Raw genomic sequence first — 14,694 nt, forward strand, 5'->3', positions numbered from 1 at the left:
TACACATACATAAATATATATATATATATATATACACATACATAAATATATATATATACACATACATAAATATATATATATATCTGGAAACAGGCGAGCACACACAGGTCTTAATTGCAAAACAAAAGGTGTTTATTAAACAAAAAACTGACGTTTCGGCTAGCACTCTAGCCTTTCTCAAAGTACAAATGCACACTAAAAACCAACCTTTTAAACCCCCAGTGGCGGGAAGGGAGGGAAAGTGATGTCATTAGGTCAGGAATGTTAAGTGGATAAACAGTATGCAACAAAAGGGGCGTGGAGTAAAGTGAAGTGAAACCATCAAAGAAAAAAGGGGAGGTTAATAATATATACATATCAAGGCAAGCAGTAATTGCAGAAAAAGTACATGTTAACATTAATATATACAGAGATTAATAAAAGCACCAACGCTGACTTGACACAAATAGTGAAATTTAGACAATATCGGTAGTTCGTTACTCAAAGTCAATGCAACATAAAAATATATGAGTTCATAATAGAGATACAAGTCCCTTGACAAAGTAGATGTATAAAGCGATACAAAGTTGTATCTACGCTTGAGGGAAAGAAACATTGTGTGATGTCTGTTAGTTAACGCATTGATCGCCAGGTGGGTCATCATGGAGGGAAATGTCAAGTAGTGACCAGATGTAATGGCGGTTCCACAGCGGTTACCTGTATTTGTCGACTGGTCCGGCCGTAAAAGTGCTGGAACGTGGTGTACCTTGTTTGTGGGCCGTGAGATCCATCAGATCAGAGGCAGGAGATCGTAGCGTGATGCGCCTTAGAGTGCGCAGCGGTGTGGAGCATCCAGTGGTGCTGCGGCTGTTTGAGAGCTACCGTGGATATCAGTCGGGGAAACAGCAGAGAGGTTTCGCTTGTATTCAAGGCGTGGAGTCCGCCGGGAATGGTCATTATGGAGATGAAGTAAGGGGTGTGGTATCAGCAATAGATCTGGTGTAGTTCAGGCTGGCTGTAAACTCAATGTGAAGGTGAGCGTCGCTAGGGCCTGGAAGGATAGCAACGAGATCAAGTTCAAGGATCAAAGTTCAAAGTTCACTTATTTCTAACAGGAGAAAAATAATCACAAAGTAATAGATAACAGGATCACAACTAGCGATCTACAGGTATTAGGTACGGAACTGAATGGGGAATAGTCTGCTGTGAATAAAAGGGAGATGAATGTGTATCGTGCTGCAGGCTCATGATAATTGCGAGGGGAGGTACACATAAGGAAGGAACATAAGGAAGGGTGGGTATGGGTATGTGTCGGCAGTGGCAGAAAGTGGCGAGGCGATGGTACGTGCTCCTGAGCTGATGATACGTGCTCCTGAGCTGAGGCGGAGTCTGTCCGAGTGGCTAGAAAGCAAGCCAACGGTAATGCCAAGTGATGCTGTTAAAGTAGATGGCTCAACCTAAATTTGGCTAGACCATTATTTTTAATAAAGGTTATGGTGAAGGAGCCAGGTTTAAATATGGTAGGTCCTGGGGGACATGTTCAAAGAGAACCAGCATCTGTAACCTGAAGTGCACTGGGCAAGGGGTCCGGTCATCCACCTTGAGATCGCAGGGGCATTCAGACACGTGACCCTCCGAGTAATGTGCACGACTGGAAGTGTATCATTGGGGGTACATCCACCTAGCTGCAAATAGGGTCTAAGAGACCACAAGGAATGCCTCATATGTGCCAGAAGCCAGAGCATGGGGGGTATTGGAAAGACAGGGGGTGGGTAACAAACAGGGGAAACTAACACAGGGTAGAGGGAAACTAACGCATGGTAAAGGAAAAACCAGTGGGGTCGCAGTTAATCATGTCTGGCAGCAATCGATGTAGCATATAGTTGTGTGTATCAGGTAAACATATTGAAACTATCAACAGAAATGCATGGTTAAGATTATTATGACTGTTCAGAAAAATGGAGCATATGAGATCATCTCATTAAGTCCTTTGGGGTTCAAGGTATCCAGACGGTGTATCCATTTGAGCTCAAGTTGTAGTAACCGCCGTTCTCGGTCCGCCCCCTCGTGCCAGGGGCGGGACATGGTCAATAATCATGCTCCTAAGGGACGCTAAGGTATGTCTATTGGAGACAAAATGTTGAGAGACCGGGGTGTCTCCTGAGCCCTTTTGTAATGCTGTCCGTATGGAGGAGCGGTGATTGGCCATGCGGTCTCGAAAGGTGGTGATAGTCTTGCCCACATATAAAAGTCCGCATGGACATTTGATGATGTAGATGACAAACTTGGTGGTGCAAGTGACCCGATGTTGGATCACAACGTGTTTGCCAGAATGTGGATGGGTGAACGAGGAGCCTGTGATCAGTTGTCTGCAGGTGGTGCAGTCAGAGCAGCGGTAGCACCCGGCTCTGGGGGTTGACAGCCAGGTCGAAGTCTTGGAGGTGTCATAGCAGGGTGTGGGGGTCAGTCTTGACCAGCAGATCTCTCAAAGAAGAGCCACGTTTGTATGATAACCTAGGTAACTGTTTAAAGATTGGTGGAAGAGTTTTGTCCCTCTGAATAATCGTCCAGTGATCCTTGATTGTTTGCATGAAAGTTTTGGTACTGGGCGAGTAGGTGGTAAGAAAAGTAAGACGGTCATCATTGGCTTTCTTGGCGTGGGTTGGTGTGGAAATGAGGTCAGCGTGAGTCAATTGGGGCTGCTCTGTTACGACTTTCTGTCAGTTCATCTGCAGAGTAACCACGTTGTAGAAAGCGTAATGTTAGCTCGTCCAGCTGTGATGCAAGATGTATTGGGTTGCTGTTGTTGCGTATTACTCGTACCATCTGTGAGTATGGGATACTTTTGAGTAAATGTGGTGGATGGAAGGAAGAATAATGCAACAGGGTGTTGCGGTCAGTCGGCTTACGGTAGATTGTCGTGCTCAATGTGGTTTCATGTTTAGATAATAGGATGTCCAAAAAGGGTATTTCTTTGCAGTTGATCTGAGCAGTGAATTTAATTGGGGTGGGGAGGTCATTAAGCTCCCTGACCATTGTTGTGAACTGGTCTTCGGTGCCAACCCATAGGATCAAAAGATCGTCTATATAGCGCCAAAGTCTGTATATGAATTGTCCATACTGAGGGAAAATGTGTTGGTCCTCGAAGCTTGCCATGAACAGATTGGCGAAGGATGGTGCCACGTTAGAGCCCATACTGGTGCCGCTAAGTTGTAGGGTAATAGCTCAATTCGAATTTGAAAGTAATTGAGTCTCAAACAAAGGCCGAGAAGATCAAGAAGGAAGCCTGTATTGGGCCGTTGTGGATCTTTGTGCTGGGAAAGGGTGTCAGATACAGTCTGTATACCCAGCTCTGTAGGGATGACTGTGTATAAAGAGGTGACATCCATTGTAGCCAGAAGAGTATTCGATGGAACCGGTAGGCAAGATTGTAGTTTTTGCAGTAAGTCACCAGTGTCCTTGAGATAGGTGATGCCCTTCTGGACAAGCGGTTGCAGATAGTAATCAACAAAAATTGCTAGTGGTTGGAGTACAGAATCTCTGGCGCTAACAATAGGGCGGCCAGGTGGGTCCTTCAAGCGTTTGTGTATCTTTGGAAGAGTGTATAAGATTGGGCATACTGGATGCTCCTGTGTCAAAAAGCCTAGTGTGGATTCAGATATGAGGCCTTGAAGGAGAGCTGCATTTAGAATGGAGTCAACCTTTCTCTTGTAGTGGCCTGTAGGGTCAGACTGCAATACTTGATAGGTGGAGGTATCACTCAGTTGTTTCAATATTTCAGAGCGGTATGATGTGTAGTCCATGACGACAACACCCCCACCCTTGTCAGCTGCTCTAATAACGATGTTAGCGTTTTTGGCAAGCGTGGTGATGGCTTCTCTCTCGGCCTTGGTAATGTTTGACCTGTTAGTCTGGTCTCTGGGTTTAAGTGATTCATCCATCATGAGCCTGGTGAAAGCAGCAATGGACTTAGGCGTATTGGTGGGTTCAAAAGTGCTGGAAGGCCGAAAAGGAGATGTGACATTAGTGGTCTTGGTTCTGAAGTGTTCTTTAAGTTTCATAGTGCGCTGAAACCGGTGTATGTCAATCATTAGATCAAGGGAACTGACGATCGTGGTTGGTACAAAAGAGAGGCCTTTAGTAAGCAGTTTGTGTTCAGCTGGACTGAGGGTATGGGAGCTCAGGTTGAAGACTACTTCCTCCTGTATGGGTAGGGGGGTCTTGTGTCGATATCCCCCACGTCTCTTGTGGGGGCGTCCCTTGTTTTGGATCGGGTGACTGATCCTAAAAAAACGCTCGGATGATCAGGAGTAGAAGTATGGGAAGTAGTTGTAGGGCGTGTGGATCTGCCCCTCTGGCGTCCCCTGCCTCGCGTGAAGGAGTCAGTGTCTGAAGGGGAGGAGGTGTAAGGAGAGGAGTCAAACCCGCTGAAGCCCACCCGCTGTCTATGCGGTCTGTTGAAACGTTGCCCAGTCGTATCTCCTCCAGTGAGCCAGCTGTAGACTCGCCTGTTTTGGTAGTCAGTGGTAACGATCTGTATTTTATTTCTTTTAAATTTGTGCAGCTCGGAAGTGTAGTGGATCAGCTGGTGTTCAAGTTTCTCAATCCACTTGGTGTCTCTATCGGCACGTAAGGTGTGTAGATTAGCTGTCTCATAGGCTGTGATCTCAGTGCGGACTACCCTTAGGTTTTTGGAGACTTCATCAATAACAAGTAGCATTAAATCCATGGAACATTTATTAAGAATTTGGCACCACTTTTTGCAAAAGTCCGTGTTTAGTACCAGGTATAACTCCGGAACTAAGGTCCTGTGTGAGGTAGTAAAGAAATATTGGAATATAATATGTGCTGATATAGATTTGTTTAAAATTCTGCCTGAACCACCAATGATTTGCTATAGGTGAGGGACTAACCTTTGTGACTTGTTGGTTAAAACTGATCCGGTTGATTGTTATGTAACTGAAGGGAGAAATACTTGGCTATCAGAGTTGAAGCCTGGATGCTTCCGGTGCCCAAGTTGCACATCTTGCCGCTTCATGACACCTGGAACATCTATTCTACACCCCCCACACGGGTAAACGATTGGTGATTCACCAGCATATTACCTGTATTACTACACGTGTAATTTATTTGATAACTTGCCCGTGTGGGTTGTCATACGTTGGCAAAACAGATCAAACTTTGAGACTGCAGATGGATGGCACCGTTCTGCAATTAGCACGGCTTTCAGAGATGGGGTAACCATGAAGCCAGTAGCCAAACACTTTTTGGAGCATGGGCATAGATACTATGTTGTAAAGCTGAAACATAATTTTCTTCATTGTATCCTTTGGTGCTATGTTTCGAGTCACAGCTGATTTGATACAATTGCTATTTATTTGCTACAATAATTATGTCGGCCAAGTTTTTATCTATATGTTTCTCCCCATGTTAACCCTTTACCAGTATATATTTATATCTTGGTTAAGTGAACAATTTGCAATGTGAAAAATGGATTAGAATACCTTAGCAAGGTTATACATGATTAGGGTAACTATTTGTGGGCGGGAGTATTTTGACCTATAAAACTGTTTTAACATACACATGCATTTGGGTCTTGACAATGGTCTTAGGTGGAGACCAAAACGTTGACCAGTACTGTGTTTTAATGATGTATTAAATAAAAGCAATATTTTTTAACTTTTTTCAAATTGCGGTGTGCATCTATACCTTCAATAATTTTTGTATGAAAAGCACATTTAGATAGCACCCAGGTAAAATGTTGTTGTTCTGAATGGTGTGTGTGTGAAATATTTTCTTAAAAAAAGACACTTTTAGTTACAAAGTTTGTACAAAACATGCATAAGCTGACGTGCCCCTTCAAGACAGTGTCCATGCGTCAGTCCTATCCTAAGTGAAAAAAATAATAGGACACATGGACACTGCCTTGACGGGGCGCATCAGCTTATGCATGCTTTGTACAAACTTTGTAACTAAAAGTGTCTTTTTTAAGAAAGTTACTGTTCAGTTGTGCAAGAATATTTTTTCAGGGGGTTATATATTGAGAGTGCTGGGGCTACCTTGTTTAGTATGTAAATTAAGCCCACGTGCACCCAATAAGAAAGGTGAGGAGCGGCATTTCAGCTTGTTTGTTTAAAAATTCTACATATGTGTGTGTATATATACATATATCTATATATACTGTAGATATGTGTGTATATATAGATTTGTGTGTATAAATAGATTTGTGTGTATATATATATATACATACATACATACATACACACACACACACACACACACACACACACACACACACACACACACACACACAGTCCAGAGCTGGTGCACTGATCACTGTATATATATGCACACACGGCTTTTAGTGAAAAACAAAAACTTGTTGGCTTTATTACAATGTTTCGGCTCCTAAACTCGAGCCGTCATCAGGAAGTGAAACCCCAAACACAACAAACCCTTTTGAACCCTGAAAAGGAGCCAGAATTCAGAATGTGAAGTCATAGAGTTCAGTATAAGTAGATAAAATGTGTCAGTGCGCTGGGCATAATGTAGCTACTAGTGTCTCTGTGAATATCCTTAGCTCTATGGGCCCAGGTCAGCGTGAGTGCACAGCACTGAGTATAAAAGCTAGCGCCGGCTAAAATTTGTGTATAACAATCTCCATGCTACACCCGATTGTGAGTATGTGAGCAGCCTGTCAGCCTGTGTGAGGCACAACGTGTAGCATAGATCCACTTACCCGATGGGACGGATCGCAATCACTGTGATACAATGTAGCGATGACGCCCCTGCTACAGTAGACGGGCCAACTATCAAGGTCACTGTAATTAGTATTGTCGCTCGCAGCTCAAGTCTGTTGGAGTTCTGTTTGCGGCCCATTTCAGTTGGCGTGTGCTGTCCTCCTTCACACAACATGTAGCTTCGTCCGATCACAAGCAGCCCTATTAACCACGACCTCTTATTGCATCACACAACCAGGGAATCCCCATCACTGCTCGGGGGACACTTTAACCCCTTTGCTCGTCTAGGTATTTGGAGGCATTGTCACACCGGATCACAGAACAGAACAGCCCTAGGTGTGTCTGCGGCAAACAAGTGAATCACCTGCCTCGCGCTCACTCCTTTGTGGGCATTGTAAACTGTATGTACATGACTGGAAAAGCTACTGACACATCGGTCCAGGTGCTATGTGGTATGCTTGCTTGGGAGCTTAGTGCTGCTTAATCCATTGACACACCACCTAACTGTAGTCATACATTAAGCCTTCAGTATATTCAGACTAGTTGGTCCATCATCCTGTGTGGGGGGGGCGGCCGAAGAACTCTGTTGCTGCCCCAATCACCATGGTGGTATCATGTTAGCTCTATTAAAAATAAATTATGAAATAAACATGCAATTGAGGTAATGGTCTCCCGCTTCATAAGCATAAAGTACGTTGCTATGTGCAATGATATCAGCTTATCAAAATATAAATATATCATAGGCGTCCTTATAAATTGCGTTGCTACCTACAGTGTTGATAGCAATGAACCCTGAGTAGTAGGAACAGAACATCCAAAGGACCACTCAACCACCATCATCAAGGACCCATAATCTATGGACCTCCTTGCTTGGTAAGTTGTCATATTACGGGTGCTTCGGTAGACTCGCTACCCCCTAAAAAGTGCAATCCCCTACCAGAGTCATCATCCAAATAAGTCTTAATCCCACTGGGCTGTCACCCACTTACCCTATATTAATAAAAGGGGGACATGGGAAGTGTTTCGTTCAAACCCTTCGGTGTCAAGGTGTCCAGTTTGTAAATCAACATAGACTCTTTTTGCAGCAATAGTAGGTCTCTGTTGCCCCCTCTTCAAGGTGCAGGTACATGGTCGATAATCATGTGTCGAAACTGGGGCAGGGTGTGCTTTTTCTTTAGCCAATGTTTTGAAATGGGTTGATCTGCTTTCCCAGTGGCCAAGTTGCTTCCGATAGCACAGCGATGGTTGTTCATCCGCTCTCGGTACGTAGTAGAAGCCTTCCCAATATAGTGTAACCCACACGGACACCAGGCCATATATACAACATGGTCCGTGGTACATGTGACCCTGTGATTGATTCTGAATTTCGCTCCCGTCCTTGGGTGGGTGAAGTGCGGGTACTGCAATGGGGTCAAATGTAGCCCCCCTCCTTTGCCAACTTATGCAGCAATATGAGAAAGGCCATATACTTCCTTTGGGAGGGACAAATATTTTGTTCTATAAAATATATATCGATGATCTGTTGTTCCTGTGGAAAGGCACTGAGAGTGAACTGCTTGAGCTACACCAGGCCCTAAATGCACTCGACACACCTATTAGACTTACCATGACACACGACACACAGCAGATCAACTTCCCTGATGTGGTGATTATTATAGAGGGGGACAGAATAGGGACAACCCTCTATAAGAAACCTACGGACAGAAAGTCTAATACATGCTCACTCCCACCACTCGTCCCATATGTCCCGGGGGGTCCTGTACTCCCAGTTCCTTAGGATCATAAGGAACAACTCGGACCGCAGTACAGCTGAACTACAACAAGACACACTTGCCCAACAGTTTGCCGCGAGAGGATATGCAGCTCCTTTGATTCAAACGAAACTAGAAAGAGCGAAAGCACATACACAAGAGGATCTCCAGCAGCAACAGGGAACAGCAACAAGGACCCTGCCGGACATGATTTTTCGAACAGAATGGTCAGATACAAGTTTCCAGTTGAAAGAAGCATTGAAAGAGATGGGAAATCATTAACACTGACACCAACTTACCTTTCCTTGGAAAAAGAGACCCAATGTTGGCCTATAAAAGAGGATGCAATCTCAGTGACCTATTAGTGGTGAAAGATTTACTAAAGGAACCTACCAAAAGCACTACCTGGCTGCAAAGACCACTAAAGGATGGCTGCTATAAATGTGCTAATTGTGGATGCTACAGGGTACGCACTTCACCCACCCAAGGATGGGAGCAAAATTCAATCACAGGGTCACATGTACCACGGACCATGTTGTATATATGGCCTGGTGCCCGTGTGGGATACACTATATTGGGAAGGCTTCCACTACATACCGAGAGTGGATGAACAACCATCGCTGTGCTATCAGAAGCACCTTGGTCACTGGGAAAGCAGATCAAGCCATTTCAAAACATTGGCTAAAGAACAAGCACACCCTGCCCCAGTTTCGACACGATTATCGATCATGTACCTGCACCTAGAAGAGGGGGCAAGAGAGACCTACTATTGCTACAAAAAGTCCATGTGGATTCACAAACTGGACACCCTGACATCGAAGGGTTTGAACAAAACACTACCCATGTCCCCCTTTTATTAATATAGGTTAAGTGGGTGACAGCCCAGTGGGATTAAGACTTATTTGGACGATGACTCTGGTAGGGGATTGCACTTTTTAGGGGGTAGCGAGTCTACCGAAGCACCCGTAATATTACAATTTACCAAGCAGGGAGGTCCGTAGATCATGGGTCCTTGATGATGGTGGTTGTGGGTTGCTTTGGATGTTCTGTTCCTATAGGTACTACTCAGGGTTCATTGCTATCAACACTGTAGGTAGCAACGCAATTTTTAAGGATGCCTATGATATATTCATATTTTGATAAGCTAATATCATTGAACATAGCAATGTACTATATAAGGACGCTTATGTCATATCCACACTTTGAGACGCTTCATACTTTATGCTTATGAAGTGGGAGACCATTACCTCAATTGCATGTTTATTTCATATTTTATTTTTAATAGAGATAACATGATATCCCCCCACAGGATGACGGACCAACTAGTCTTGTAATATACTGAAGGCTTAAAGTATGGCTACAGTTAGGCAGTGTGTCAATGGATTAAGCAGCACTAAGCTCCCAAGCAAGCATAACCATCTAGACCGACGAGTCAGTAGCTTTCCCGTCATGTACATACAGTTTACAATGCCCACAAAGGAGTGAGCGCGAGGCAGGTGATTCACTTGTTTGCCGCAGACACACCTAGGGCTGTTCTGTTCGGAGATCCGGTGTGACAATGCCTCCAAATACCTAGACGAGCAAAGGGGTTAAAGTGTCCCCCGAGCAGCGATGGGGATTCCCTGGTTGTGTGATGCAATAAGAGGTCGTGGTTAATAGGGCTGCTTGTGATTGGACGGAGCTACATGTTGTGTGAAGGAGGACAGCACAAGCCAACTGAAATGGGCCACAAACTGAACTCCAACAGACTTGAGCTGCGAGCGACAATACTAATTACAGTGACCCTGATAGTTGGCCCGTCTACTGTAGCAGGGGCGTCATCGCTACATTGTATCACAGTGATTGCGATCCGTCCCATCGGGTAAGTGGATCTACGCTACACGTTGTGCCTCACACAGGCTGACAGGCTGCTCACATACTCACAATCGGGTGTAGCACGGAGATTGTTATACACAAATTTTAGCTGGCGCTAGCTTTTATACTCACAGTGCTGTGCACTCACGCTGACCTGGGCCCATAGAGCTAAGGATATTCACAGAGACACTAGTAGCTACATTATGCCCAGCGCACTGACACATTGTATCTACTTATACTGAACTCTATGACGTCACATCCTGAATACTGGCGCCTTTTCAGGATTCAAAAGGGTTTGTGTAGCTGGTGCACTCTTAACAATCCACAGCTGCCTGGGTGCTGGTCAACACATTATTAGTATGCAGTGAACAAACATGCTGCACTCAAAGGACTTCATTTTGAAAAATAAAGGTGAAGTTTTATTCTCAACGTTTCGGCTCTAGATATATATATATATATATATATATATATATATATATATATATATATATATATATATATATATATATATATATATATATATATACACGCATAACCACTTAATTATGTCCATAAAAGTGTCTACAATCTTACCTTACTGTGTGAGTCGATGCGTGCATTAATTAACCCCTCGAGAATTAACTGAGTAAGTTCATCTTCCAGAGCAGACACAGTTGTATTAAATGCAGTTGCCATTTTGTACATATCAGCAGATACATAGGGACTGAAATACTGAGGAAGAAACAAGATCAAATAAACTAGGATGTTCTCAAACTTTTTGCAGTTCAGGCCCCGTTTCAAGGCTAAACCATTGCTTAAAGGACAAGGAAAGGCAAAAATATAAAATCCCATTTTTACTTTCTTTAATGAGAAAGAAACCTATCTCCAATATACTCTAATTAAAAAATGCGTGCCGTTTTTATAAGAAACCTGATTGTATGCAGTGAAATTCTCCCTTGATTTACTGCTGTGGATAGGAATTGTCAGATGGTCCCTAACTGCTGAGCAGGGAAACTTATACTTATGAACAGCAGGGGGAGCCCCCGTCTTACTTACCAGCCATGCAGAATTCAAGCAGCTTTGTTTATGACTATCCCTAAGCAGCCCAGACCACACTGAGCATGTGCAGGGTCAGGCAAAGATGTTTAACAAAGTTACAAGATGACAGCCCCCTGTGGCCAACTTTGAAAGCATAAATCATTTGTTTGATTAGGCTTTGTGGTGCAGTAAGTTCATGCATGGTTTTAATGCTTATTTATTATTACATTTTCCCGATAATTTGCTTTGCGGGAAAAGTTCAGATTTTCACAATTTTTTAGTGAATTTTCGCCGAAGTCTCAGAATTTTTTGGAGTTTTCACCGGAAAGCTCCGAAAACATTGTGAAATTGCCCCAAACCCCCCCCCCCCGACACAACCAAAAATCAATGGGACTGTTCCCATTGACTTTTATGCAACCTCGACAGGTTTCAGATGCCGTGTTTTTATATTCGGGCTTTTTAGCCCTTGGGGTTTTAAATTCCGAAAAATTTGTGATTTTTTTTAAAAGTCCAATTTTATAAAAGAAATCACAAATTTTTCCGATTTCGGGGAATTTCGAGTATTCGGGGCTTAGTAAATAACCCCTTGGTATATTAAGGAAAGCAACTGAACATTTTCCCCCTTTAGGAACAGCCCCCCCAAACGACTTCCCCAAGCCCCTGTCCAGAAGGACCAGCCCCGCAGTTGGGTCTTAAAGCAATGCTTTTATATCTAAATTTCTGATTTTTAAACATGTATTTCTGTGTGAATGGGAAAGAATAGGGAGAAAAGTAATGGACAGAAGTGGGGTATGGGGAAATACAGCACATATTAGGAGTATTATAATCATGTTTTCCATTTAGTGCTTTGCAGCCACCTCAAATCAATATTAGTTAGCTTCCAAATGGGTCTGCACACAGAGAAATGAAAAACAACTCTGAAGACAATAAAAATGGGAGCAAGGCCAGTTTTTACTGCATTTAGTGTTTATCTCTATTACCATGTGTACAGACACAGTGGGAAAGATGAAATCAGATAATGAATATATTAAACACTTGAACATTAAGCATAGCAAATACGCAAATATGGACGCACACGGTTTTGTATATGAAGCCTAGACCTGGGGCGTTTTTTACCAAGGTCAGAATTTATCTCAATATTGGCTGCTACATACTCTGATCTAAGCCACTCGGTTTTTAACGCTTATTTATTATTACATTTTGCCGAAAATTACCTTTGCGGGAAAAGCTCTGATTGTCACGATTTTTTCGTGACTTTTCCCAGAAAACTCCGCATTTTTCTGAGTCTTCACCTGAAAGCTCTGAAAGCATTGTGAAATTGCCAGAAACCCCGACACAACCAAAAATCAATGAGACTGTTCCCATTGACTTTCATGCAACCTCGACAGGTTTGAGATGCCGTGTTTTTATATTCTGACTTTTTAGCCTTCAGGGTTTAATAAATTCCGAAAAATTTGTAATTCTTTTAAAAGCCTATTATAACACAAAAAATCACAAATTTTACGGATTTCGGGTATTCGGAGTTTAGTAAATAACCCCCCTACTGTGAAACACAAGAGGCAGTATATGGGAAACACAAAAAGCAAGCAATCTACAGCAGTAGGTAGCTGAAAGTAAGAGGTGAGCAGAAAATAGTCTGTAGGAGGGTAAAAAAAGCTCAGAAATCTGTAGGGGTTAAGGTAAAACACTGAGGTGGGCGATATCGGGCTGATCCAATCGTGGGCCCAGGGGCCCAATGATCGGATCATAATGTATGCACTACGGGCAGATAGCGGGAATGCATCAACAACCACATGCGGCCAATCCCTCCAATTTATCAATTGGAGGGATCAAAATTGAGTCAACATTACCTGAATAAGAGCTCTGTTCCGGATCTGTGTATAGAGGGTCCGGACATGGGGAGCGAGATACATGTCGAGGAGGAGGTTATCCTGCAGGGACACAAATACAAAATCAGCCAAGAAGTTCATAGAGGTAGAGTGATCAGGCTAAATTTCAATGTGTAAAACAGAGATCATACAGTATGTTGTGGCAAAAAACATTCACGGACTAGTAAAGAGACATCTATTCAGAGTTTGTTGGTATCTTATTTTCGAAGAAAGTGATCATCACTGAAATACACAGCACCCTAATAACAGCCCATGGGGGCTACTGTAAGTTTATTAATAGACAGAGAGCCACAGGTGGAAGACTGTTGTAAAACGTATATGAAATAAAACAAATTTATAAGATAATGAAATAATATTTAAAGTAGCAAAAGGCCCTCACACAGTGCACACAGTAATAGTTTAAAAATTACCTTCATTTCATCCAGCATCTTCAGGCAAGATGCATATTTTGACTCGTAAAACTTAAAAATAATATCACGGACTTGTGGTTCCAGCTCCAGAAACAACTTGAATGAACTGCAGTAAGCAGAAAATAAAAATATGTAAATTATAGGAAAAAAAGAGGGGAAAATTTAACTACCTCTTAAAAATTCAGACCTGCTGGATATAACATTTCTCTGAAGTTCCTGGCGATCAAAGGTGGCAAGTGCACATAGCCCACCGTACACTGCCACGTTACTAGGGGAAAGGAGCTGTGGACAAAAAGAAAAGAGTCTAAGTATTTAAATATTTCACAAGATATAGAAAATGGAAAGCGCAAACATAAGGAAGCACAAAAGTTAAAACGGTCTCACCTCAGGAAAATCACAGTGATCAAATGATGCCAGTAAGAAGCACTTTGCAGCCTGTTTATACTTCCGAGCAGCTAACTCTGCCAAACCTATAATAAAAGGCTACCATCAAATCAGTATCTCACACCAGCCTCGCAAAGCCCAATAAACAGTCTTACACATTATTTCATAGCTTACTATGATTTTCATCCCATTCAAACATTAAAGCAAACCATGACTTTTATATCCATCAAGAGAAAAGTGCACTGCATATTTGGTGAGAGGATCACAAGTCAGTAGAATATCTGTACCAACTTGAGGATACAAACAATGTCATCTGCTCCATGATTAGGAATATCTAAGGCTAGAATATGTTCTTTACATCCTATGGGCTTGTCCAACAATCTGTTATACTGGCCCATGATGAGTAGTATGGCCCGCTCACACTCCCTGGCCTTCAGAAGTTCAGCGCCTGGTGCACGGTGTTGGGGGGGATCGGCACCCTCCACATCAAATAGGTACAGAGTAAACACTGGCACTCACGGCAGGTTCAAGCAGGGTTTTACCCTTGCATATTTATTTGCAAACGTGCAACGTTTCAGGCTTGACAAAGGGGTACAACCTCGAAACGTTGCACGTTTGCAAATAAATATGCAAGGATAAAACCCTGGCAGGGGCTAGTGGAGTGGGCGGA

General features: G+C 43.0%; 1 protein-coding gene across 2 annotated transcripts in view; it reads right to left on the reverse strand.

Moving 5' to 3' along the window:
- The window catches only part of LOC108704125 (COP9 signalosome complex subunit 1-like), a 53,202-nt gene extending 39,019 nt beyond the window's left edge, over positions 1-14,183 (reverse strand). For both annotated transcript variants that reach the window (XM_018240531.2, XM_041579265.1), the window contains exons 1-5: positions 14,025-14,183; positions 13,828-13,922; positions 13,641-13,746; positions 13,192-13,272; positions 10,898-11,035 (exon numbers count right to left, since the gene is read on the reverse strand). In XM_018240531.2, coding sequence (XP_018096020.2) covers positions 10,898-11,035; positions 13,192-13,272; positions 13,641-13,658 — 237 coding nt within the window. In that variant the 5' untranslated portion in view covers positions 13,659-13,746; positions 13,828-13,922; positions 14,025-14,183. The remainder of the gene's footprint in view (positions 1-10,897; positions 11,036-13,191; positions 13,273-13,640; positions 13,747-13,827; positions 13,923-14,024) is intronic.
- Positions 14,184-14,694: the final 511 nt, after the last annotated feature.

Source organism: Xenopus laevis, chromosome 9_10S, assembly GCF_017654675.1.
Source record: "Xenopus laevis strain J_2021 chromosome 9_10S, Xenopus_laevis_v10.1, whole genome shotgun sequence".
Classification (NCBI taxonomy): domain Eukaryota; kingdom Metazoa; phylum Chordata; class Amphibia; order Anura; family Pipidae; genus Xenopus; species Xenopus laevis.